This window comes from Gavia stellata, chromosome 3 (genome assembly GCF_030936135.1).
Source record: "Gavia stellata isolate bGavSte3 chromosome 3, bGavSte3.hap2, whole genome shotgun sequence".
Classification (NCBI taxonomy): Eukaryota; Metazoa; Chordata; class Aves; order Gaviiformes; family Gaviidae; genus Gavia; species Gavia stellata.
The window spans coordinates 44,479,131-44,506,800 of NC_082596.1; the positions used below are offsets into that span (position 1 = coordinate 44,479,131).

General features: G+C 35.3%; 1 protein-coding gene across 2 annotated transcripts in view; it reads left to right on the forward strand.

The window, feature by feature from the left end:
* The window catches only part of RB1CC1 (RB1 inducible coiled-coil 1), a 64,003-nt gene extending 47,517 nt beyond the window's left edge, over positions 1-16,486 (forward strand). Inside the window, exons 14-22 of one of the 2 annotated variants that reach the window (XM_059815228.1) lie at positions 279-438; positions 2,608-2,716; positions 2,837-3,077; positions 5,937-5,988; positions 7,309-7,356; positions 10,297-10,355; positions 12,172-12,308; positions 15,085-15,155; positions 15,511-16,486. In XM_059815228.1, the coding sequence (XP_059671211.1) occupies positions 279-438; positions 2,608-2,716; positions 2,837-3,077; positions 5,937-5,988; positions 7,309-7,356; positions 10,297-10,355; positions 12,172-12,308; positions 15,085-15,155; positions 15,511-15,588 (955 nt within the window). In that variant the 3' untranslated portion in view covers positions 15,589-16,486. The remainder of the gene's footprint in view (positions 1-278; positions 439-2,607; positions 2,717-2,836; positions 3,078-5,936; positions 5,989-7,308; positions 7,357-10,296; positions 10,356-12,171; positions 12,309-15,084; positions 15,156-15,510) is intronic. The other variant, XM_059815229.1, reaches the window with a different exon arrangement.
* The last annotated feature ends 11,184 nt before the right edge of the window (positions 16,487-27,670 follow it).

Here is a 27,670-nt window from a genome sequence, read left to right on the forward strand (position 1 = left end):
TTCTGTTATGTTAGAAAAATGAAAACAAAAATCTCCCCTCGTCCCCAACAAAATTTCAAAATTAGAGCCAGTGTAGTACACTAAAAAACAGAATGCCCAAGAGTGAGAATTTGGTGAGACGCTCATGATTAAAAAGTAGAATTGAAGATTAGTAATGACTTAATTGGAATACTAATATTTGAGAAAAATGTCTCAAAAAGGAACTTCTGACTTTTATTTTGTATGTTCTGGGACTCTGTATATGCTGCAAATTTAAAGCCTGAACATTTTCTTTTAAGTCCTCCCACTGAATCATCTGCTGAATCAAGCTTGGTTGCTGAACTTCAAGAGAAGCTTCAGGAAGAAAAAATGAAGTTCTTAGAGCAACTTGAAGAACAAGAGAAAAGAAAGAATGAAGAAATGCAGAACATCAGAACATCGCTTACTGCAGAACAGCAGGTAAAGCTGATTCTTTTTTATTACTTTTGCTCCTGTGACAATTGTGTGTTCTTTTGCTGTTTCGAAGTTATGGAGTTGTTTGGGTTTTTTTTGCTATGTAACACTTACACATTCTAAATTTGCGCTGTTATCTGGAGCCAGGATATGATGTGTTAATGGAATCCAACACCTAAGATTTAAAAACAAAAAATGAACAAACAAAAAACCTGGAGCAAAAACCCCTGCCTTAAATATCTGTAAACTGTGCAATCCAGATTCAATTTTTGTTATTTTGTGACTACTTCTGCTTAAGTTGTTAAGCTAGTGCTGCAAATTTTTATCCATTAATCTGTTGATCTCCAGAAAGATACTGCTGAAGCATAGTTTAAGTTAACAACACAAAATTTGTGGACAACAGAAAATTAATTATATGAAATACTAATTGAATTGGAATGTTACTTAATGGCTTTTAAACTTTTATTAGCCTGCGCAGGTGGCATTTGAAGTTCGAAGCAAATGTTGTATTTTACTTATAAACTTAGAAACACTATGTACTCCACACCTTGATACAAAATAATATTGCACTGGATTAATAATTATATCTGTATCCACACATTTTTTTCCTTTCAGAACATCTTGAATCTCTCAGATTTTGTAGATGAGTCTTCAGTTCTTAAATTAAATCTGTTAGTAACAGCTATTATCTACAGCTTTGTTGCATTTAAACACTAAGAAAGGATTTTCTGTTTTAAGCACCTCTATTTTAGCTAGGGTAGGATCAAATAAGGACAAAGACCCAGTGTAGTGATCAGCCATCTTGGTGAATGAACGCTGTGAATCACTTGGTGCAGAGAGCAGAAAATCAGACAGTTATACGGGAATATTTTTGAAATTTCTGAACTGCAGACGTTAATACTGAAGTGAGCCTTACTTAGTAAATCTAGTAGGACTATTTCATACATTACATTGGTATTAATAAGATCTGTTTTTCCATTCAGAATATGCCTTAATATGCCATTTGCCTTATTATCTAATAATAATAATCTTCATTTGTGCAGCAGAGCGTGGAAGAGAAGGTTCTGAGGCATTAACAGCAAATTCCAGGGAAAGATGGAACCTTTTATTAAAAAAAAACAAAACAACCACCAAAAAAACCCACATAAACATTGTATCAGTCAGTGCTGAAAGCTTACTGGACTGGCTCTTGCTGATCACTGAATATTCTGGGTATTTAACCTCACCCTTGATGTAATTTTTTTATTAGTAAAGTCATCTTAGAGCTGTTAATTATGCTTGTGGTGTATGATAGTTTTGTTACGCAGACATATACCAAAGGCCGCTGTGCACTGTGTAAGGTGTGCAGCCTGCTAAATAGCTTGTGTTTTAAGACTGAGAGTTGATAGGCATAGGGTAAGACAATCTTAAAATTCACCAGAAAAGTGAAATTGTAATTTAAAATATCCTTTTAGTAGATGCTTGTTGGTAGTTTTTATCTGTCTCTTAGTACAACCTTAAGAGTAGAAGGGGTGAGGGCATAATGGTTAGCAGGATTGAAGAAGCAGAAAGATTTGTCAGACTCATACAGAAGGGTATGTTAGCCTCTTTTATGTTCAGTTATTCAAGCTATTAGCCAGGATTCCTGTATGACTTCTGCATTAATTAATTGTTCACTGAGGAATTAATGCATGACTTGAAATGTATTTTTAATTCAGATTCTAGGATATTATTCTAGTTTATTAATAATGAAATTTTTCTTTTATTACATGTTACATATCTTGATGCAGTGCAGCTTTGTCTTAATAACCATTTTAAGCCTTAAAGTAACTTTTTTAATATAAAACATGCAACTGTCTTAACTGGTATATAAAGCATTATGTTTATAAAAACCGACAACTTACAAATTATTATTTTTTAATGATGATTTCTTTATAATTATTCTACAAGTATGTATTGGAGTTGTGGGAACCAGAGGGATAAAAATTTAGAAAATCGTTACAGAGAAACCTCAAAAAATGTACAAACATGCTATCTCTTCACCAAAGTAATATGTAAACAACTTTAATTTCTTAATTATAATTTAGGAAACTGAAATGCGGGATATCTTTTCTACTTTTTTGTTCTAGTGATGTATCTTGCATTATGTTTATACAGTGCATATCTTATTTCAGTAATGCTTCTTTCTGTTTTCAGACCAACTTTAACACTGTTCTGGCAAGAGAGAAAATGAAAAAAGAAAACATAATTAATGATCTTAGTGACAAATTAAAAATACTTACACAACAGCAAGAGAAAGATAAGGGTAAGCAAAGTTCTGAAAAAGTACTCATCTTTTTTAATAGGACTATTCCATTCACTACAGATTGGTTTTGATCCTTTGTGCTGCTGTTATTAAAATAATTTTTATTCACTTTTGTCATAGATTTGATTGAAACACTTTCTGAAGATCGAGCTCGCTTACTTGAAGAGAAGAAAAAGCTTGAAGAAGAAGTTAATAAACTGAGAAGTAGTAGTTTTTCTCCGCCAACCTATTCAGTGGCAGCTTCAGAAGCTTGTGGAGCCTGCGCAGCTGATATTTCCACTGACACAGACAGATTGGTTTCTGACATTGCAGCTGAAGGGAGAATGGACTCCACAATGGAAACCAGTATGATGGCTGTGCAGTAAGTATGGAGCATTGTAGGAGAAATACACAAAGCAAGCTTTCATTCTTTAAATGTGTGCTGTTGGGTGTTGTGAAGTACAAATGAGCATGTTTAACACTCCTGCCTTTGTTCTTGCTAAAAATATTTTTAATGTATGCATACAATTGTAGTGTCACAATCATCAGAAACGTTTGGTTTTGGTGACCTAGTAGTATGCAACTTAAAGGTGAAACTTGGCCCCACAATTATGAGATGGAAAAAAAAAAACCCAAGTATATGAAATGTAAGTCAAATGGGAGAAAAAAACAATTGTAATAGTGGCCTAGAATGAGCTGGGTGACTGCATGTTACTGGAATGTCTTTTGAACAGTGGCTGGCTCTCGTTTAAAAACAAAACAAAAAACTTCGTTATTGTTCGTGTACATGTCTGCTGTAAGATAGCATAATGATATTCCTTGATGAAGGGGAAGGGATGATAGGTATGCTTGGTAGAAACTAGGCTGAATCCTCAGGATTCAAAACAAGTAATGGGACTGAGGCTGATTAAGTGGCCTTGATGGATTGATGTTTTGTATTATGGGAGAGAGGACAGGTATTCAGCATTCCTTTGTTTGTATAACCTCTGATTCATCAGTACTGTCAGCTGTGATGTACTGGTGACTTACTAGAAGGTAGTGATGGGACTGGGAAAAAAATTTCAATGGTTTAAAAAATTACTTGAGGAAAACAGCTAGGGCAAGCAATTTATGTACCTCAAACTAAACTTTTCACTGAAAAATGGTTCTTTTGTGTTTGGATCTGGTTGATAATCTGGATTTACAACAGATTCAAATAACGTTATGTTGATATCACACACATTTATCACCCTTTTTGTTTGGAGGTTTGTTTAAGCAGGGACTAGTTTGCAGGGAGGTGTCTGAATCTATGCTTGAAATACTGAGGTGATTATAGAGATCAGAGGGAGTTCACGGAGTTTTGTTGCAGTCATTGACTTCACTATAGTCTTTATTTTGGGTGCCCTACAATAGCAGCGTACTTTGGTATTGGCATATAATGCCTTGCCTAGTAAGTTAAGAGTCTAGATGTAAAGCTAGTAGACTGTGATCTGGTCTCAGTACATGACTATGAAGTCTTCTGAACTTAAATAATTCTGACTGGTACAAAGTTGTCCTTTTGGTTGTTGTCAGGAATCCAGCTTACTGCAGATGTATTTTCTGGTTTTTTCAGTACAAACTTCCATGAAAATGTACATCAAGTTCAGATCCTCGATTCTTACTTCAAATGTACCTAAAGTAATTTTATAAAGGTTTTTGAATAGTAAAGACTCTCTATGCTCCAAGAGAAGGGGTTATGATGATGCATGCAAAAATCCTTTTTTCAATTTTCTTAACAATTTTCATAAATTCCTCTTAACAAATGTAGAATGTTAGGCTTAAATTCTGTACTAAAATGAGCACATTCTATTACATGTACTTTCTGACTAGAATAAGACAAAATGAATAGCATGTGATGTGTGCATTAAAATAGGACTTATTGTGCTAGAAGATGCTCAGCTATTATCATGCTCGGTGCAATACAAGAATCCAAGTGCAATATGAGAATCCATTCAGAGTAGATTACTGGGAGAGAATTCAGGAAAAAAAGATGAAGTTTCATCCAAGGCTTTTCAATTGTTTTTTTAATCCCGTATAGAAACCGGGGAAAACTAAAAAAAAAAATTAAAATCTGCAGTATGAATATGTTTCTGCTATAGCAGCCTAAGAAAACTGAAATAGTCAACATTAAGTATTTTTTACTAATTAATGAGAATTGTTCTTCATGCTAACACTTTCTACCTCCTCATGGTGGAAGATTGCATTTCTTTAATTTTCGCGTGCTAGGAATACTCATTTTAAGATCCCTATCTTTAGAAGGAGAACTATTTCTTGCAGTAATCATTCTAGTCCTGAACTCTCAAGGCAGGTTTACAAAAAAACTTGAAAAGATAAGCCTGGGAACAAAAAATTTTGGCTCAATATACTGAAAGTCAGGTAACAAATAGGCAGAAATTACTACAGGTTTCTGTTGACTACTTCCTATTACGTGAGAGCTGAACAGCCTTTTAACTGAAATGAAGTAATGATTAGCATGGCTTAATTATAAACTGTTAGTTCTACTTTGCATTTTGCTTGGATTTATAGCATGTTATGTCAGACTGGCTGAATGTTCTATATGTCCAAAACTTGTCCATTTTCTTTTCCCAAGCAAATCCGTTTGGGCTACAAAATACATTGTTTCTTTCCTATTAACCTGCCTATAAAAATGTATTTTAATTGGTATTAGGAATTACTCTCTGTGTTCTTAGGAAATTTCTTATGAGGATGTTAGCATTATCTTGTCATGCCCCAGTGCTCGGTTTATCTCACAGATAAACAATTAGCAAGTTTGCATTAGTGTCCCTCTACTAGAGAGTCCCAGGGCATAGAGCCTTTAAATTAAAAAGATTAGGAAAATATGACATTGTAGAGCTGAACCGCAATATCGAGGGTTAACTGCCAAAGCATTTGGAGTTGTTTCTTTCATCCTAATGTTTTGAAAATAATGTAAAATATGCAGAAATGGCCCTATTAAATTTATAAACTAATCAGTGACTGAAAGTTTACTGGCTTGTTGCAACAATCAATCTTCTTGGTTTTAAAGAAAAAAAAAAAGAAAAAAAATCCCCGAAAACATTCTGCTAGAGATGTCGATGCTGATTCTCAAGGTCTCTTTCTGTGCTGTTCCTCTGTGCTAGCAAATATATATAGCACTCATCACTGAGTGAATATGAGGGGAAGATAATTTTTGATCATGGAAAAAAACCTCATTTTTAACCTATCCATTTTCTTTCTCTTTTAGTGAAAATGTCCATATATCTGAAGAAAAACAGAGGATAATGTTGTTAGAAAGAGTGAGTAGATTGTGAGGTTAATCATTACAACTAAGTACTTACAAATAAGTATGTGTGAAGTTGTGCTGTGGTCAGGTATGTACTCTTAGGCAATAAGTATCTGCAAGGCTTATAAATATAATTCCAGGGAATGTTTTTACGCTGTACTCATTTTGGATAAGTATAATTCGTTGCAAAGTACATTATACTTGGCCTATCTTAAATTTTGTTTATTCTGTTTATGTAGGCTTCAGTATGAAGGAGTCAGGTGTAATATTTCTTCTTAGGAGTGACAGGTCATCGATCTAGGGATTTTCTGTAGCAAAAAAAAGTTTTGATTACTTTTTCAAATTAAGGCATCCAAAGCAGCTGGACAGGAATTGAGATTGATTTACCCGTTTCTCTTGGAAATGGGTAATTTCTCCTCTTAGGCTGCTACTACTTAGATAATTTTAATTCTTCCTGAGATGCATTATGGTCTTGACAGCATTGCTTCTGTAAAAATTGAGGTAGCACTTGTTATTAATGTGCTTAAAATTATAATTTTCTGAAGTTATTGTCATGCTCCTACAGGATACAATTGTAAGTTTATACCTCAACCCCCCTGCTTCTCCCAAAGACATACCTTAAATTTTTACTTCTGTTACAACTTTTATTTTGAGCATAGCTTTCAATGTACACTGAGTAATTGAACCTTTTCGATGAAATAAAAGTTGTTATTCATGGTAAAAGGCTCGTTTAACCCTTAGTAGTTACACTGGAATATTTCAGATTCTAGTAATTTTTAACTACCCAGTTATATCTAACTCCATTCCATTTGCATCTTCAGAGTTGACCTTAAAAAAAAAAAGTCTTTAGTTTTTAGCTTTGTAGGATCACTTAGACTAAAATCTGTGATCAGTTAGAGAACGTGAACATTTTCTGTTAATGGATTGTGGCACTGTATGATGCAAGTGGCCGGATGTTTCTGACTAGGAGCACTTACGTGCTTTATTGTGTCATCTGCTTATAAAGGATTTGTCATGGGTAGCAGCTATAAAATAGCAATATATTACATTTCTTCTGCTGTTCTATCAGTGAAATGTTTTTCTTAAGGAGAAGGATGAGTATGGAGATAAGTATAGCTTAGCAGTGGGTTTTGTAGCACTGTGGTAATTGCTAGACTTCAGATTTTTTTACATGTCTTGTTCAGAAGATGTTTTGATACTGTTTTAAAGCTGAAAGCTGTAGTAAATATGTATATTGTATAAGTAGTCTGGCACTGGTCATACTAAAACTTTTTAAAATGTTTATATTGTTTAAGGTGTATTAATCAGTTAATCAGGTAAGATTTTCTTTCAGACTTTGCAGTTGAAAGAAGAGGAAAATAAGAGATTAAATCAAAGATTGGTAAGTATTTGTGCAATGCATGTTTTAAGTCTCATGAAAAAAGAAAAGCTTACAAATGTTAGGTTTGTTAAAATCTAAAAATGTGTTTTATTAACTTAAAAAATTTTAAGTTTTAAGGCAAGTGGCAAATAGGTAACCTGATAACCTTTCAGAGATATCTCAACTTAGCGGTCTTATGGAAAAGATTCACAGGACTAGAGAGGAAGAGACTTCTTCCCAAAGAACACAGACCATCCAGGCTTGTGGTAGGGCGAGTTAATTTCAGTGGTGCCATGGCTCAGTTTTTCAATAACAGTAGGTTGAAGGCCAGTTTACAAGAATGTAAGTATGCCTGCACATTAAGCATAATTAGAACTGTTAGCAATAACTTGGAGATTGTGTGACAGGTGATGTCCTGGAGTTTGGTAGGAACTGATACCTGTGTAGTTGCAAGTTATGTTTCATAGCAAAAGTGTTTAAGTTTATCCAGTAGGAGCTGCCATTTTTCTGTCTGGGATAGGATTGAAATTTACTATGTAATTTACTCCTGCTACATATTCAGGTATGAAATTGCTATTTTTTTTTTTCAAACACTTTGCATTCCATGCTAAAACCTGTCCATAATAACCCTGCTGGTGCAGGGCATAAGAAAGGATTGCGAAACATCTAAAAGCATATTTTATAGAAGAGGATTTTTTTTATTCAGAATGCCAATGAAGTGCATAAAAGATATTTCAGTGTAGTTTTTACGATAAAACTAAAACAGACTGGACAGTCTTGCAAACCTTTCTGTACATTTCCTGAATTAAACTCTTGATCTCTTGTCATCTCAGAGTAAAATGAAATTGAAGAAAACCCGGTGTTATACAAGACAAATACAAAATTCTTTTTTGTCGTTATGATTAATACCAAGCCATGTAAGAGAAATTAGCAGCTCCTTAGTGTCTAAAGTAATTGAAAGTTGATTTCTAAATGGGCAGAGGAATGTAGTATCTTTTCAATTTCTTATAAATAAGTTGGTCATTTCATAGATACAAGAAATAAAAATAGTTTATTTTATCTTCATCCTCCTTTCTCTCCCCCTCCCCCCCCAAATACACTTCTAAAACAGAAATATACATCAGCACTTAAATACTGATATTTATTTCTATCCAGCTACTTCAGATAAGGAACCCAGAAGGGGTTCTGCACAATAAAAGAAAGTCTTTTCAGGTCACTGACTTTTGCAGGAAAACTTGTGGGTTACCTCTGCAAGCAATAAAAGATAAAAAGGAGCTCCTTTTTAATATGAGAAATGTTATTACAGGATTTTTGTTATTTTGTATAGATTATTGAGAGAGGGGAACCTTTTTTCTGGTTTAAAGGCTATTAGAACTCTAGTCATAAAATAGTCTTTATAGAGTTTTAATTGAAGTATTCTTAACATTCTCATTTGTTTTCTTTTTCTTAAATTTAGAAATAATGAAAAATACAGAAATCAAGCTAGTTTGCATTTTAATTTAACACTTATTTCAGTTTTAAAAAACAGTAAGAACAACTTTGGTCTTAACATCTGAAGAGAACTGTCAAACACTTTAGTGAACAATCTAAGCAAATTATATGCATTTGACAACTTTCATGTTAGCTGCAGCTTTTTCAAGAAACAAAAGAACAATGTGAATAAATCAAAGAAATGTAGTCTCTAACAAAAAAAAATTGATCTGAAGTTAGTCTCCATAAAGAAAACTGCTGAAAGTGTTACCAGAAGTTGAGAGCTTTTTCTGTTGTACTGTATTCAATTTGGACTCGTTCTTTGCAGAAATTAAGAAAACAAGTTGTGAATAGGCTTCAAGCTCATATTAAGACAGACTGATACACTTGGGGAAGTGGGGGGGAAGACTGACTGTAGGAGATATGCAGTAAGTAACAATATTTGAGTTACAGCTGAAAAATGATGTGCTAAACTTCAAGTATGCGTGATCTAGATTTGAATAGCATGTATAAATGGTCCAGGGAGTAGGAACCTATGGAAAAACTGCAAGACCTTTAATCAGAGTTTCTACAGGGAAATTACAAATTGTCTTCTGTAAGGAAGTTACCAAAGGGTAATGAAATGTATATGTTTACATCAGATCTACTTGCCTGTATGTGGGCTGTGTATCCCTTTGTAGATACAAAGTAGCATTACCCATTTTAATTTCTCATTATCACAGTTAGAAAGTGTACGTACACTTACATTCATTTTTAGATCTAGTTCATCCTGTTGAAGTTGGTTCATGTGCCAGTATTAATTAAACAGACTTAAAGGCAAATATCATGCATATAGGAGATAAGAACTTGGTCCAAAACCGTACATAATTGAGCCTTTGTTTGGTCTTAGTAAATTTGACTCCAGTTTTATTCCAGGGACTGCTGCTTAGTTTATTACAGTAAACTTTAGATTATGTGACAGTCCTTAGTAAAACTGAGAGGCCATATCGAGTTCAACATCCAGAGTTTAATTGTAATAAACATGTTTAACCTCCACTGTTTTACTCTCAGCCTTTTTAGAATGCCAGTGGCTTCTGTGTTAAAGCGCACAGCTATATCACAGGCCTTGTGTATGCTCAAAGCAAATCTTCACTGGCATTGATCTGGAAAGCACTTCTCAGTTTTAAATAATGAGGGAGAAGTCAGTTATGTAAGAAACTTCATAATCAAAGGTAGCTATTAAAAAAAAAAACACAAAACAAAAAAAACCCCAAACAAACCCAAAACAAAACAAAGGCAAAAAAAACCCTCCACAAACAAACAAAAAGTAACCAAACCTGCTACAGAACAGGATGACAAAAGGGTATGCTCTTTTCTTGAGTGAATGCAAGATCTACAAGAATAGACACTGTTTAAAATAATAATAAATTATTTATCTTAACCACATTGTTACTTGCAATGTACATTTCGTCATAGCTTGCCAATAGTTATAGCTTTTATCTTTTTTTATAGATGTCCCAGAGCATGTCATCAGTATCCTCGAGACATTCTGAAAAAATAGCAATTAGAGAGTAAGTACATGTTAATTTTCACATAAACAGATGGATATGCCTTCAATAATAAGTATGTAGTTAAAGAATGTCACAATTCTTCTGTTCTTGCTCTGTGGTGAAAAGATATATAGGTCATCTCTATAGTTTAGCCATCAGTTATTGAACCATCCCAGCTGGGCAAAAATAAAATCTTTAAATGCTTTTTTAAATAAAAAAAGGCCTTTCTGAATTCTGTATGTCAGTGGTTTTCTTGAATTCTGTTCCTTTCTTTACACAGTTCATAAGGATAATACCTCATGGGATTTCTAGAATCCTCCCAGAGTTTTCTTTTAGATTACTTTTGTTTATCTGTAACCTTCTTGAAGTCATGCTAATAAAAAGTACAAGGAATCCTGTTCACCCTGAATGAGTAGTGCTCCATTATATTTCAAGAGAAACTTGAAGTTTCCTGAAGTCTTCAGAATTTTTGTCTTACCTTGACAGAATGAAATTAAATTAACTCAAATATTTTTTTAGATATTATCAATCTGTTAGCAGCTGCCTGTAGAATTGTTACTGGAAAAAAGTATTAATTCTTGCAAAATATGAAAGCTACAGACAACTGTTTTTAAGTAATTTAGCAGTCTGATATTTATTCAGTAATACAAAAAAATCTTTTTGGAAAGAAAATCAACACAGATTAATTCTTCAGTGTTTTCTGAATTATACCAAATTGCATTTTTGTTGTAACAAGTTCAGTATGTGCAGAATCAGCTTTTCCTGTGAGCATCTGAATATTCTCACAACTCTCTTGGTTGTCTTTTTGGTCAGGAAAATGTCATGAAAAAAGAATTCATCTGTCCAATAGGGAAGTCTTTAAGTCAGTATAATCTGTCACCATCATAAGTCCAGGCAGAAAAGCCTGGAGTATTGTTTATTTAATCTGAAAGTGAACTTCAAAGAAGATAAGCTAAATGTCTTTCTAGATTGACCTGTTTATCTCTGTGTATCTGCAATCTGCTTTTATGGAGAAGAGTTTTCCCCTTTCTTTGCAAATTCCTCCCCCATCCCCAGAGTTGTAGTAATATTTATTCTTAGAGCTCTCTCATGGTCTAATGTTTAATTTGTAGCTATTTGAGACTTGATTTCATTAATGGATAAATAATTTACTTCCAACAAATTTGCACAGAAACAGAAGTTGGAGGCAGAAAAAGTTCTCCCAATTCTGTTACTGAAACTTGGCATGAGAACTGGTGGCTTCTTGTGTTATCCTGGTGTCATGAAGAAACAGATTTTTTGAAGCTTTTTATGTAAAGTTGTCACGGTGTTTCTTTTGCTTTTAACCCTTTGGTCAAAGATGAACACTTCATCCCTTCTTTGTCTTGTGTGCTTAAAACTTTAAGATTGAAAGCTACATAAATGTTTTGCTGTATTTTCCTGTGCTCAAATTGACTTCAGTTTAAAACATCACAAGAGTGTTTGTAAGCACTTGTACAGTGATCATTACATTAAGTATTGGTGAATAAAACAATACAAAATTGAACTGTTAGTATTTTGTTAGGTACTTCCATTTATATTTTAAAGCAAAATCGTCAGTTCTTTTGAAAAAAATAATTTGAGCTGATGGATGTAGAAAAACATTTCAAAAACACTTTTTAAAAGTAGAGCGTTTTGTTGACTTTAGAAAATATAAAATGTATATGAGTTGGCATAACAAGTAGAAACGTCTGTGCTGCTGTTCAACTAAGTCTCAGTCTGTGCAATATTTGAGGAAAAAACTGTAGTGGAATTAACGTAGTTTTGAGCTTCTGTGCTTTTTTTAGTTAAGTTCCTTGATTTTTATTTTTTTCCCCAGTTTTCAGGTTGGCGATTTGGTTCTCATTATCTTGGACGAAAGGCATGACAACTATGTATTGTTTACTGTTAGTCCGACCTTGTATTTCTTGCACTCAGAATCTCTTGCTGCACTGGATCTCAAACCAGGTGAGTGTGGTAAGTGTCAGATTACTTCCAATTATTATCTCCTCCTACAAATAACACTCTTAACTTTCTAACACTTAGTAAGTGATTTTATAAATATGTATGTGATAAATATGAGAAGCATGTAATATAGATGGCTGTCAGCTGTCTTTGTAGCTTTTGCTATTTGTTTTGACGCTAAACACTTTTCAAGGCAGAACATTTTAAATCAAAAATTTATATAGATGTTAATATCTTGGCAAAGTAGGGAAAAATATCTGCATCTTCAAAGTAAGCTGTAAAAAAAAAAAAGAGAGAAAATGCCGATTTTGTACACACGCGGAGCTTGTTAACATGTCTGTGGGGAAAACATTCCCATCAGGCTGCTTAGCTATTCAGTAGCATGAATAATGTATAATTGTGTAGGTCTCGGGCCTATTTTTATGTTAATTTGTTTTCAGTGTCTTTTTTTGATTAGGAAAGTAAATACAAAACTCAAGGTAACATTTCTGTCAAAACTGCATGCTCTATTCTTATTTTTTAATACCTGATTTTATGATGTTCTTTGAAGATTGTCTTTGGATAAAACTTGTTCTCTTTGTAGCTCATCTTCTCAAAGTGACTGGAATTTATGAACCCAGGGCTCATAAGTTGTCAGAGAACAGTTTCTGTATGTTTTGCTTATGTTCAGGTTGATGGCACATTTGCTTTTTTCCTCCCTTAATCTTCACGTTATTTGTTGGCTATTTTTGGCAATTTAGTTAAATTGAAGTATTAATCTTTTTCAAATGAGGAAAAATTACAATGCTTTGCGCTTAACTGTGTGCTACACTAGGTTCATGAAAACGTCTTTAAACTATCACACCTAGTATTTTTTGCAAACCCACCCATGCTCCCAACTTTCTTTTGTCTAAGAACATTTTGTGTTAATTCTAATTTATCAGTAAAAGTTGCTGTGTGTTATTGCATGTCAGAAGCTGTCAACTTATTCTCAATGAGCAGACTGATTGTAGATTTCAGTTATGATGAAAGATGATAGCTCTGAAATAATTGTGTAGTCTCCAGAAGACCACCAAGCTCTAACTGCATTCCAAGACTGCTGAAGAATCTGTCCCACATGTGTTCTGTGAAACATACGGGAAGAACTCCTATCTTGTAGTTGTACTACATTCTGAACTATGGCATTAGTAGTCCATTTGTAACTATGTGATACATGATTTATTTTCTTACTATTGGTTTACATACATAAGGTAAAAGACATGTGAGTACATAATTCACTGACCTGTCTGTTTTCAAATGGACTTTGCTTGCTCCGTTCCTTAACACTTGCTAACCAGAGTTAGTCTCAAATTTGAGAAAACTGCACATAAAACAAACACGAAGACTTACCATTTGCTTTAGGAACATGCTTGTCTCTAGCTCAGTACTTTAGGAAACCATGTCTTGATTCTATTTCTGCGTTAGGGAAGTGGGGCAAATGAAACCCAGAACACTAGTATTATTTGTGCTAGATTAAAATTGGTGTGGACCTAGGTGCTGCAAATTATTGTTTTAAGGGCTCCCAAAATGTTGCATCTAAATCTGATCTTTTGTACCAACAGGTACATACCAAATTAATAATCCTGTATAGATCCACCTACAGGATTAAGTGTCAGGGATTTAGGCTATTGTATGTTGTCTCTACCTACATTAAGAGCACTTAGAATGCTATGACAACACTGAAATAGGTTGAGGACTGCATGGTTTCTGTGTTGTCCCTTATCTTCAGGATATGGAAGTTTTCATTTCCAAATGTAAGGGAAAAAAACCCTGCATCTTTCTCACTATCTTTGTTAGATCAGTGGAGTCTGTCAGCCAAGCAAATTCAAAAAAACTTTAGTTGTAGAGCATTCAGGCCAGATATGAATACTTTGCACTGATTTGTAGGAGTGTGGAGTAGAACAGAATCTGCTCCATTATCAATAGTCAAATTAATCCTGAAGGGTAAGTTTAAAATTTCAAACTCTGGTTCTTGAGTGACTCCTGTTCTAATCACTAGATACAGTGTCTCATAAATAGTAATGCTTAAAAGGTGTTGATTTTAATATTATGCAGAGCATATGTGAGCTGTTCCTTCTGCCTGTTTTAATGTTTTCTTCATGCCACAATTAGTGATAGTTAGAAAAGAGCAAAGCAAGTAAAATGGATATAATTTCTTTGAATACAAGGCAAATATGCATTTTCTTACTGTTACAGAAGAGGATACAAACTGAAAGTGTATTTATGCCCACTTTCTTGCTCTTTTGACTTGTCAGTTCATTATTGAGGTTTTTCACTTTCTCCTTTCTGAACAGTATCGGGTACTCTCAAAGACTGCAACCAAAACTAGCAGACTTGCAGGGCTTTCCATCACTAATACAGAAAAATAATCAAATGTTTCAGTAAGGGCAATAATAGCTGAGTACAGAAGACTTTCTATACTTTTAATTACTTCAAAAAATCCTTGCCTTAAATCAGACCAAAAGGTCAAGCAGGGTTGACTAGAATAATTTTGAATCATTAGATTAATTTCAGTTTTGATTTGTTTTTGTCTTCTCTAATGTTAACTTTTAAAACATAATTTAAACTGGAAACATAATCTTTTTGTTTGAAAATGCCAGTGATCTGTCTTGACATCTGAACTTAATTTTGTTAATTTATTAGAAAACTTTTTTGAAGAATTTCTTCTTTCAATGAAGTCACTTCAGCAAATAATCTTTAACCATATTGAATGTAATATCCTGTTACCTGTAGCTGATTATCCAAAATAATAAATATATTATTGCTTTAGCTTCAGGTGCATCTAGGAGACCTTGGGTGCTAGGAAAAGTGATGGAAAAGGAATATTGCCAGGCAAAAAAGGTAAGGAAATAGGAGTGGAAAATCATCTAATAAAATTAATGGAGAATAAAATCAGATTTAATGTTTGTAACAATTGTGAAAAGTACTCTCTGCATAAGTGAGATGAAAATTGTTCTAGGTTCTGCCACTCCTGCTCCATTTTTTTAGTCAGTGAATAGCAAGAGAAGGGGAACTAGAAAAAAAAAGTAAGTGAACAGTGGCTTGGGTGGTTGTGTCCATACTGCCCAGAACCTTGCCAGACTCCAAAGGGTTTCATAAATGCTGAGAGGTGGGAATCAGTTTCTGCTTAAAAATATAAAAATCAGAGGAATAATCGCACGTTTCTAATATAATTTCATTTTTTTTTTTTTTGTAGGCACAAAACAGATTTAAAGTTCCTTTGGGTACAAAATTCTACAGAGTGAAAGCAGTACCATGGAACAAGAAAGTATAACACAACAAAATTTTAGTTTGTTCTGTCTCCGTTCTTTTTTGACTTGTCCTTCAGTGCTCATTCATCGCTCCAAATAGCAGGCCATCTTTTTATACTGAGGTCATGTGACAAGATACGTCATTGATGTACTGCTTTTACTTTTTAACAGGTCACATTTTAGAAACAAGAACTTCATCAAAAACTCTGGCCCTAATTGTTCCAATTTTTTTACCCAGATAACTTTAGGAGTGTGGACCAAATGAGTTCATTTTCTCAAAGGGCAACCACATGAAACATGGTTTGTTAGCCATGTTAACTGCCTGTTAAATATACATTAGCTTGTATTTAGATGTTAAATGTTAGTTACCATTATTACCAGCATACGTTCTTTTGTGAAATCATTATCAAAGTACTTGCACTCTTTAACAGATTCTTTATATGTGTAAAATTCATCAACTATTTAAAGAGGAGTGTTCATTGCATGCAGATAATCATATAATTTTTCTTCAACATGAGTTTGCCTCAGTAGATGAATAAAAATAACTACTGCAACTTGTTTCATTACATGAAAATGCTCTTTAATGTTAAAAAAAAACTTTTAATTTGATAGACTGACTTTGAAAATCAGTCACAGTTAGATCTGCAATCTTCAAAAGCACTTTCAATGGATTGATCACACAGATTCTGAAGGGAAGACACCCGTGCCGTTTGTTCAAAGTGAAGCACTTGTTCTTCCCAACAAAACAGAAATCTTGTATTAATCTATTTAGAAAAATCATATTGATGAAATTGTATTTCATGGTTGAGTTTCAGGAAAAAACTCATTGTATATTAACCATACAAGAGTCATTTAAGTAACAAATTATTGTAATTGTAAAAGACATGTAGAATTTTAAAACAATAAAGATTTGAAACTGTATGTGTTTGAAGTATTTGTGTGCCTTTTAAATACCATCTATACTATTTATTTCATGTTACTCTGTTGCAGCTGCTTTCTGATTCCTCCAGCAGTTTCATTACATAGAAATACCTAAATTTTCTACAAGAGGCATTAATATTCAGTGATGTTCAGGAATTACAACAATTACCTTGTAATGATAAAAAAGAATTCAAATAGACAAAAACTAATTCTGTCAGCAAGTCAAATTGATAAATGAAACTTTTCAAAATATTTATACTGGCTACATTTTTAAAATGTAGTCTAATTTATTTTATTTTTTAATAACAGTATAAAAAGATGTACTATAGATGCATAGCCAATGCAAAGTGAAATTCTGGATTCAACTATGAGCTTATGTCTAGGACTTAATCCATAGAGTTGTTCAACTGTGATTTATCTTCAGAAGGTGTGGAGTGGAGGAGGAAAAGAGATAAACAAATGATCACCTGAAAATGTCAATGCTTCTGCCCATATGTTGCAAATAATATTCCTCCAGACTAACCAGTCCACTTGAATACAAAGAAACTTCTGTATATGCTTTATTTAAAATTTTGTTACATAACAATTTTAAGTTCGGATTTTTATGAAATGCATGGGCTTGTAATTGTATCACACCTTTGAAATAAATTGAAGACAGTTGATCTCTGGAAAACAGAATGTCATTTTGTCAAGTTGCATTCTTATCTGATTGTTAAATTTGCTAGTTGATGTAATAACTTTTTTAGATTACTTAGCAAAAAAATGTGCCTCCTTCTTCAAGAACAATATTACCATAGTTGAGTACTGCCCAGTGTAAAATGTGTAAATAACATACAGATCTATAGACCAGGTTTAAAGCAAAAAAAATCATTATGCAATTTTTTTACACTGAATTTTTGACCTTCAATTAAATGGGAATTCAGTTCTGTCTGCAATTTGGTGCAGTCTTGTTCCTTTAGTCAGCTTGAGTCACAAGTGGTTTAAGAAGGTGCACGTGTAGCATGATTCATTCCTTCTAATATGCCAAGTGTTTAGAAGCCTCGGTATCTTTTACCCCACTGACAAAACTTCTCCAGCCTCAGATAATCTCCCTCCTGCTTTGAATAAGATTTGTCCTTCAGTGACTCATTATCTCCCAGAAGCCACCAGGCCTAGCTACAAGGCACAGAGTCCTTCCATTTCTGGGAGGACAGTTACTCCTTGAGTAGCAGCAGTGGATCGGCGTAGCAACATGCAATCCAGCACTACAACGTAAGACCCCACTCTTCTATTATTGAATAGTCCACTTCAAAGATAAGTAAAATGTTGCCTAGAATTTTCTCCACAGAGGAAAGGATGTGTTTGTCAAGTTCTTCCAAGTTGGATAAAACTGCAGATTTGATGATGGCCCTACAGGACTGTGCACCTACAAGTAACACTCATTTTTGGGCATACAAAAATGAAGGTCTTTTTCTGATACTCTAATCTCATTAAGCACTAAGACCTGTGTGTCTTGCTACTCTGTGTGGATGACATACCATGAAGTTCGTTGCAGGCTCTGGAATGGTGTCCTGAGCGCAGAATTGAGGTGAGTACAGAACTCCATGCTGAGAATTAAAAAAAAGTCAGAAGTTCTTTCATCTTTGTCTGTAAAAAAAATCTGAGCTTTCTAGTCTCAGTTTATTGTTGCCCAGATTAAAAAATATATATATTTAAGCTTATATGTGGACAGTAGCAGTGATGATTTATGATGCTATGAAAGTTGGCTTGATTTCTGACTTAAGATAGACAAAGGGTGACTGACGTTTATATAACTCAGAAACTCATAAGCCATATATGAAAGTGAACTCATGAAGCACCTAAATAAGTTGTTTAAAATAAAGTACTGTAATGCAAACTATGAGGGAAGAAAAAGTCCTTCTCTGCTGATTTCTGCCACTTAAAAGAATACCAGGTTGTATCTGTTATTGTTACATGACATCATATTTTTAAAATATAAATAACCAGCAGTGGCTTTGGGTTTTAGCAATATTTGTCATGTGTTTCATTTTATAATCTTCATGTATATTCAAAATGGAAATTCTGTCAAACAAACTCCTAACATACTCAGTAATGATTCTGAACACTCATTGAAAAAAATGTAGTTTACATATTTTTTTGTATGTCACAGCCTTACTAGTTCTTGAAACTATGCTTGTTATGCACCACCTATGTGTTTCATCTTGCTCCATAATAAAACTTTGTATATAGCTATATAATTTAGATGAGGGGCATATTCAGAGTGGATGGGGGGAAGTTGGAGGATAAATTTGGTCTGAGATTTCTCTAATTCTTTTGTGTAGCTGCATGTTGGAAACTTACTGATTACTAGAAAAGCCTCTTGTGCTACTGCTAATATCTGTTTATTCCGTAAGTCTGGCAACAGAAAAAGGCAACTATATTTTTGAAGTGCAAAAAAGGGATATGAATGGTAGAGAAAGTTGATTGAAAGCAGATGTTATCCTGCAGACTTAACACAAAAAGCGTGTGAGAATTTAAAAGGGATTTTTTTTTTTCTTCATAGTTCTTGGAGGGCCATATCCATTTGAATACTCAAAGAAGCACATGGCTTTTTGCACAAGTCAGGACCTTGTGCTGTTGAAAAATCAGCTGTGGTTCATTTGAATCTTAAGATGGTCTATGAATAGGACCAGTTTACACTTAAGTATACACTTTTCCCTAAATTTAGTTGTCATTACGTATGTTGCATAGTAGGACTGGAAGGTCTGCCCTCTTCTCTGCAAAATTATTCTGTGCCTTTTTGCAGTGCAAGTTTTTTCCGTGACCTAATACTGCATCCTTTTCTGTTTTGTGGAGTTTTAGCAAGAAGCCAGATTGGCTGTAAACAGTTACAACAAAAATTGAATAGTACTTTGGAGTGCTTATTCATTCCTATAAATTTTCCATTAATAAATTGTAATGCAGGGAATTACTTCTTGGTGCCAAATTGATAATTCTAGAAGTGGAGCGTTCACCATTTAAGAACTCTGTTGCCTTTTCAAGCTACGTTTTAGCTATTAAGCTTCAGTGAGTGATCTCAGTGCTGCAGTTTAAGGTCACTGATGTCCTTAGATCACTTTACAAGCCATTCTGCAATCCTAAAGCAGTGATGGTAAGTGATAAACAGTTACTTCCTTTAGCATTCACTGTATTAAACCTCACTCGTACTAACAACATCCACATATAATACCGAGGAACATGGGAAAGTCTAGTCTCCAGACTCCAAATACTGGCTAAGAATTGAGTTCAGTATTGATGCACTCAAGCAGCATCAGACTCACAGAATGGTTGAGGTTGGAAGGGACCTCTCAGGGTCGTCTTGTCCAACCCCCTGCTCAGGCTGAATTGCTGTGACCTTTTGACTAAAGGTCTTGAGTTTACAACTAAGTTGGCAAACATTCAATTTAGGTCTTTGTTTTGAAGCCTGGGTTGAAACCAATGGTATAATTTGAGTAATTTTAAAATTTTCCCCTCAAAAATACATTATCTTAGGTAAATGCTAGCTTTTCACATGCTTTCACTATAATTTTTTTTTTAATTTTAAATGCAAGAAATATCAGGTAAGTACCTGTACAGTGTTGTGCTTGATTTGTGGCTAGTCCAGAATACCAGTCTTTTGAACCTGTAAACTGTGATGGCACATGCTTCAGTTTTTGCAATGATTAAGTTTTTAAGCACTGAAAAATCAGGAAATGTCAGCTTATGACTGCTTGTCAAACTTTGCTTTCATATGCATGAGGATGCACTTTTCATTTAGTGAATTAGGTGCTCTTTTCCTGCTCTTCTTGTCTCTTTCAAATCTGTTCACACAGTTCTACATTAAAACCTTGCCTTGAGCATGTGATTACAATCTTGTCCTTCTTATGATGACAATTTCGGAGCAGAATGCTTGCTTTGTGTCTCTTAGGTAAGACATGAGTCTCCAGATTATCCACTTACTTTTGGTACCTGAAAACCAAGGTGACCAATCTGAGATACCTGGACTGCTGTTTCAGAGGATAGCAGTTTATAGCTTCAAATACTGTGCGCTCACAGTTTGTGCTCTTTCCATTATGTAAACAAGAAATTGCTATTACAAAGGAAAACAATGTGTAGAAAGGCACATAGCACTAGAATTAAAAATTACAGCCTTGCATCTATGCCCTGTTTGACACTTCTGATTCTCCTCTTGGGTACCTCTTGAAACTATGTTAGTAGTCTGTGTGGGTCCGTTCTTGCTCTGTAAGTCAGTTTACTGGATAATACAAGGCATGCAGTTGTACCGTGGTGTGTATCAAATCACGTACCCCTTTTAGAATATATCTTTAAGGGAGACCTAATGCAATAGAAAATTGGTTGATTAAAGCACTGCAACTTATTTTCAGCTGTGTTTTGTAGATTTAGATTTCTATCTACTGGGATCCTTTGCATTTTTCTGCTTTGTATTAGACTTCCATAATGTGCGTATTTGAAAAAAGGAAGGAAAAATCATTCCCAGTGCTTCTGCATCTGCCGAATTACTTCTTTCTTTCTTAATCTACAGGTGTCGTCTTGAACTTACAGTCTTTCTGTGGATATAGTTCCTTAGCAATCATCTTGAAAAATTTTGTTAAATTTATGACCCAGTACTGCATAGGAAAGTTAGGATGAGCCATGATTTTTATACGGTGCCTTTTGATTGTCTATGATGATCTTTCCTTTTAGCCTCTCTTGACTCTTTCCAGCTCTTCAGTGAGTTTGGAAAGAGGAACTTACTGTTGACAATTCAAGTCCATTCTCTATATCCCTCTATGGTTGAATGAAGCAAATGCATTTGTCTCATTGTGTAGATGAATCGTATTTTCCATTGCACATACATAGTTAACCTATCCACTGGTGACAAAGAATAGTGCATGAGCTTTTAATGCCCCAGTGCTGGAGCTGGTTGGTTTTTAGTAGAAAGTTCTTTTTTGGAAAATCTCAACTCTTACAAACTTGAAATATCCCATAGAAGTACATCTAACATTTAGGAAACTTCTCATGAGTAGACATGCCACTTTGTAATCTGGCATGAAGGGAGTCATCTGCTGTTAAGGGAAGACACCCTGCTGTCTGACTGCTAGGCCATTGATTAAAATAGCTTTCTCCAAGGGGTCCCACAGTTCATTTCTTAGCTTAATTACAAGAATTACGCATCAAAACTGCAATACTCTATGCAATGGAATAGCTGTTTAGTAGCCATCAGTGGCACCAATCTCTCTCCTACCTACAAAGCATTCTTATAACCAACTATTTTAAGAGATATATTAAGAAATGAGAAGGAAAAGAGGTTAAAATTATTTTCTGTATCCATTAAACATAGTGTTCATATTTAAACTTTTCAATCAACTTATTTTTCTAACGTGCTCCTTTGCCTGTCAGACAATGACTTATTTATTGGTTTTGTGTTTATCAGACAACTGAAATCAATACATGTGTCTTGCATCTTTTGTTTTAAACAACAGGCTACATAGCCATTTATTCTGCAGAAACATCTTGAGGTGTCACTGAATCTCAGACTAGTTTAGGTAGTTCCGCTGTAATTTCACTGCCAATCAAATTTTGAGGCAAAAATCAACATTTTAAAGATGGTATTTCTGTATGGTAATTATTTGAATGGCTGCATGTCTCCTTGCTTCCTATGACAGATACAGAAGATGGAATTGTAAACCTATTCAGGAGTTCAATGCATAATTTGATTTTTTTTCCAACTTTACAGAAATTTTTGTTCAAGCATCCTCAATATGGATAAAGAAAACCAAAATTATACTAATAAGTATTATTTTTGGTAAGGAAAAGAGATCTGTAAAGTATGTCTTGTACTTTTAAGCATAAAGTAATCTAAATAAGAAGGAAGTTTAGTGATGAGGTTATTCAATCATTGTCCTGTAGATGTTCTTGGAAACCAGTTTTAAAAGATAAGAAAAATGACAAATCTGCTATGTTGTGCTCGTGGCTACGTTTCTCTTTTGCTGAACTTTACATGTTGACCACTGTGAGAACAGTATTTTTAAGAGTTTATGGTTACCATCTTCACCGGTACTGAGAAATTAATTGGAAACCTTTAAAACAAAAATTAATTTTTACAGCCTAAAGAACAGAGAGCCTTGGCTGAGAGCTCATACCCACGTGTGCTGAGTACAGGAATGCTGCTTGTTGACCAGAGGGGAGAAACTTAGGCCAGTACAAAAAAGGAAAAGTGGGGAAGAAATGGCAATCTTCTTGCTTTCTACTTGTCGCAGAACTTACACCATCTTCCATAAATACTCTTCACCTGCTTTACATGTTTTCAGTTGCTCCATATTTGTTATATGAACTTCCTTAATTATTTCCCTGTGTTGGTGGGATTTTTATTTTTTCTGTGGGGGATTTCTGCAGAAGCTGAATCACTTTGCTACAGGCTGGATGCGGTTTCTCTTCCTGCCCATACCTTCTCATCTTCGGTAAATATGGTGTCAGCCTCCCTGCATGCACTGTTTATACTTGTGATCCTCTTGCTGAAATTACAGGTGGGGAATTAATGGCAGCACTGCTTTGCTCTGGATCAAGTGCATTGGCTTCGGGCTGGGTTGTAACGTTTATAATGGAAAACCCCAGCATTATGGTCTCAGCTCTCCTGCTGCTCTGCGCTGGTTTTATAGTGTTGTAGCTTTCTTCGTCAATGGCACCTCATGCACATTCCAGGGGAGCGACGCACCCGCTGTTTATGACTAGTTGTGCTGCCCGGGTGACTTGTTTAATGTGTTTTCACAGCAGGTTATTAGTGGGATGTTGAGGTTGCCTGCTTCATGCTGTAATTATTATCCCATCACTTGTGTTAGTGTTTTGGTGAATTAAATATTTATTTCTAACAAAATGCTCTTTCCCATATGGTTCTTTAACACTCTGACCTGCTTGCAAAATCCTGCCTTGTGGATTCAGGAGTTCAGTTTGTTTCTGTATTATGAGCCTTTCACTTTCCTGGTCAAGGCAACGGAGCCAGTTTAAAGGAGCGGAGGAGGGAGTGGATGTTTGAATGCGTGCTGAGGAGCAGTAGACCATGCTGAGACCAAAGGTCTGAATGTCGTTGGCCTGTGACCATGCTTGTGATGTGTGGTCTTTAGGATGCTGGTTTGCCTCGTGCCTTTCCTTGTGTGGAGCCCGGCTGCTGTGGCTGGATTGACCCCTGGATGTAGGTGTGAGGAAGAGGGGGACAGTGGTGGGGGGAGTTGAAGAAGCCCTGCCAGAAGCTTCCTGTGATTCCTCTTGACATAAATTCTGGGACCATCAGTACCCAGATGGTCCAGACCATTTTAGCAAAAGTTTTAGCTCCTTCGCCAGCAACTGTTCTTGAAGTTTAACCCTTCAGCTGAGTGCTAAGGATGTCTCTGCAGGATCAGTGCTGAAGCAGTTCTGTACATGTTATTCTCAAAGAAACTAAACCCAGGACACTGTTTGAAGCTTACCCCCTTTTCTCCAAAGTGTGAGGCTGCAAGAGGTAGTGATTCACAAGCCCCCTCAAAAATTCAGTCTATTGCTCTGCCAGCTCCGACTCTTCCCAGTCACAAATATTCAGAGTTCTAACCACTTGTGGTTGTGGCATTTCTGTATCTTTAATGCACCTCCAGAAAGTACAATCGCCACATTTTTAGCTTCTTAAAACAGATGAATAGTTTCTACAGGACGATGTCTGTCACTGTTGCATAACCTTCTTTGGGTTCTTTCAGAACGAATATTTTTAAGTCTATGAACACAGTTATTAGACAAATGACAGAGCAATAGTAGTACTTCCATTTCTGCATGCTTAGTTGTTTCTTTTTAAACAAGCATGTGATTATAACATGGAAGTTGAAGTAGTTGATTTAGTAGTTATTTTAATTTAAAATCCATTCTAGATGGGAAAAAAATGTGATGAAATTCCAATGCAGGGGAGGTCTATTATTAAATTTTTGAAGGCATAAAGTAGACCTTGATATGTTACTATTTCAAGTGTGTCCCAGGAATCCAGAAGTCTTTTTATACCACAAAATCCGTGGGTTACTTTGAAAAGGAAAAAAGCAAACTATTATTCTCATACAATTTTTTTGACATAAGTAATGTTTAAATCTATTTTTGAAGGTACAGAATTAGATGCTTTCTTATTTTAAAACCAGCTTTTAAAGAAATCAAGGTTCTCTTCTATTGAACTGCATCCAATTATGTATGGAGGCTAGTTAAAACAGTTATTTTGTGGTTTTAAGACACTTTTCTTGTGTGTTTATTTGATGAACAATAAAAGTAGACAATAAATATGGTAACAGCTACAATGGAATTACTTGCTTCCTTCCTTCTGTGTTTCATCCTCTAGAAAATGATTGTGACCAAGGCAGCATGCCCAAGCTGTTAGCGCTGTGTTTCTATATAAGTTATATAGCATGAAAACGGCAATACAGTGTTGCTGTGTGGATAGCCATATGACTGGGATGTTTTGAATGTGCTTAATGTAAAGCTGGTTATTCCTGTCGCCTGTTTCTGTCTGATTTGAGATTAGTCTTTTCATTAGACCAACTTCCTCTAGGCCTGCTTTTGAAAGTTGCATGTGTTGAAGACAGACATCAAAAAAGATTAATTTCCTGCAAGGCATTAGTTTAAGTAGCCTGTGTTTCCTCTCTTTCTACTAAGTTCTAATTTTGATTTGTGACTGAACCTATTTTCTGTTTAAAAAAAAAAAAAAATAAGGGAAGCATGGGACTACAGGCTACAGTTCTGTTTTGGAAGAAGCAAAAACTGCAGATTTTTGAGAAATAACGAGTTTTAGAACAAAACATGAAGGGAGAACCACAGTTAACGGATAAAGTAACTCACTGGATATTGGACTAGAGGATACTTTCTTAAGGATAAGTAACAATATTTTACTATACTGCAGTTCCACTTAATAATAGAAGTGAGTGGAATTATTAGTAACAGCTATGTATAACGTTCTGGTAGATGGAAATAAGGATCTCAGTTGAGTTGCTTCTCCAGGGCCATGTTTCACATAGACTAAGCCTTACAACCTGCAGTTACTCTGCATCTTTTTCCTTTTCTTCCGTTTGTGATGTTTTTCCACTTTCTACACTGTATGTTCAGCCCTTGTTCTTTTCGTTGTCCCCTATTGCTGATCTCTGTTATTCAATACTGTGGGAGAATATATAGATTTTATTTTTTTTTTCCTTGAGGAGATAGCATCATTTGCTACCCGAGACTCCTGAACTGTGAAAGAAGGAGCAGTGCCATGTTGGGCAGCTAAAGCTCAAAGCTCATCTGCTGATAGTTTTCTTCTGATCTGAAACCTTCACATTTTGAGTACCCCTTTGATGGCAATTTTAAGGAGGAAATGACTGCTGCCGTTTCAGGAAAATATTAAAACTATGAAGAGGCAAGAACAATTTTGCTGTCTTTGAGGTAAAAGTGAAAATTGATTATTCGTGGTATTAGCTGCTTTAAAAAGCTTCAGTACTTGTAAGAAATATCAGAGTGGAAATTATATTATTCAGGTTTGAGGTGGAAATTAGCAATGTGATATTCTAGAATAATCCTGAAAGTTCATCCATTAGGTATTCTCGTAACAGAAATAGCTATCGACTTTGAAGGAGAAAGGAAACTTTGATTTATTTTGCCGCAGCCAAAAGAACAACTGGGGGAAGATCACTGGGTGCAGACTGCCGGAAGGAGTGAGCCCAGTGGTGGCTGTGACCCCAAGGAAAGGCAGCAGGGCTCCAGAGACCCAGTGACATCTGCAGAGAGGTGTTTGCTGAAGTGCGTTTCCACACCACCGAAAGGATTATGTGCTGGTAATACCAGCCACATACACAGCAGTAGCGTGGCTTGGTGCAAGTTGTGTTGGTTTTGTTTGTGCTGAAGGTTATGGATGTTTTCTGAAGGCTCCCATGTGCTTCACCAAAAACTCTGTTGGATCCTGGTTTTCCCAGTATCGCCGGTTTTCTAGCATGGGAAAAGGTTCCCATAATCCTCGTTCGTAAGATGCAAATATATGAAGTAGTTAATGGAAGACATCTGGTCGTGCATGGGGCTGTATTTCCAGAGCAGAATGATGATCCCTCATGTGTTACATGAAGATATATTAAAAGAATACGTGAAAGTCTCTGACCAGCTCAGAGATCTGAGAAGGCCTTTTCATACTGCTTGGACTAAAGGTACTGAAGAAACACTCAAGGCCCTGCTGTATATGCTAAAAATAAAGGACAAGACAAGCAAGAGAGCCCAAGCTGGTGGCTTAGGGAAGGTCAAAGTTATTTTGACTGGTTTGTGTTACATGGGAGGGAAAAAAATAGATGCTTGCCTTACTTACACTTTTACTCTTAATCTCTTGTACCATTATCCTCGTTTAGGCTTCACTGTGATGTTACATAGTACAGTCACCTACTACAGAGAAATATCTCAGTGGCTTCAGATGAAGGATATCTGATAGTCTAACATTTGTCATGAACAACAGTTTGAGCATGAAATGCAGGGCTTTGAAGAGAAGTTCAGGCTTAGATATGCAATTCCAGGTGCTTGCTTGATAAAGGCTGAGGGGGAAGATGATGCCCAAAGCCATCAGAGACCTAGGATCTAAACTTTCAAGTTATTTTGCCATTTTCCCATTTGTTTAATAGAAAACCCAGAATAACCATGTTAGAAATCTACCTATCTGCAGTTCCTGTAACACTGAAGTGTCAAAACAGACAATGGTTAAAAATAAAATAAAGTAAAATCCATCGTTATTTAGGATGTCAGCAGCTGACACTGCAGAGGCAGTATGATGTGTGCAGGGAGAAAGGTGGTGCTTTCTGATAACAGTGTTTATGAATAAGATAATCTCATAAGAAAAGGAAGGTGTCTTCAGAGATGGGCAAACAGAGGATTAAGTGACTTCAAGACACTTGAGAAAGTGAATTAAAAATGCCAGATCTTCCATCCTGCTGGAGGAAAGCATTTCTCTTGCTTTGAGGCTCAGTGATGCCAAATGAAATGAATGTAATGCCTCCTGATTGCAGAGCAGTGCTATCTATGTAAAGTAAGACCCGCAAGTCCAGGCAACAGCAAAACATCACCTATAAACTGAATTTAGTGGACCGCTCCTAACCAACCAGAGTTTGGAATGGTTTTTGCCAATTTTTAGGAGGCATAGTTTGTTTGTTTGTTTTCTTTTTGCCTGTAGTAGGAATT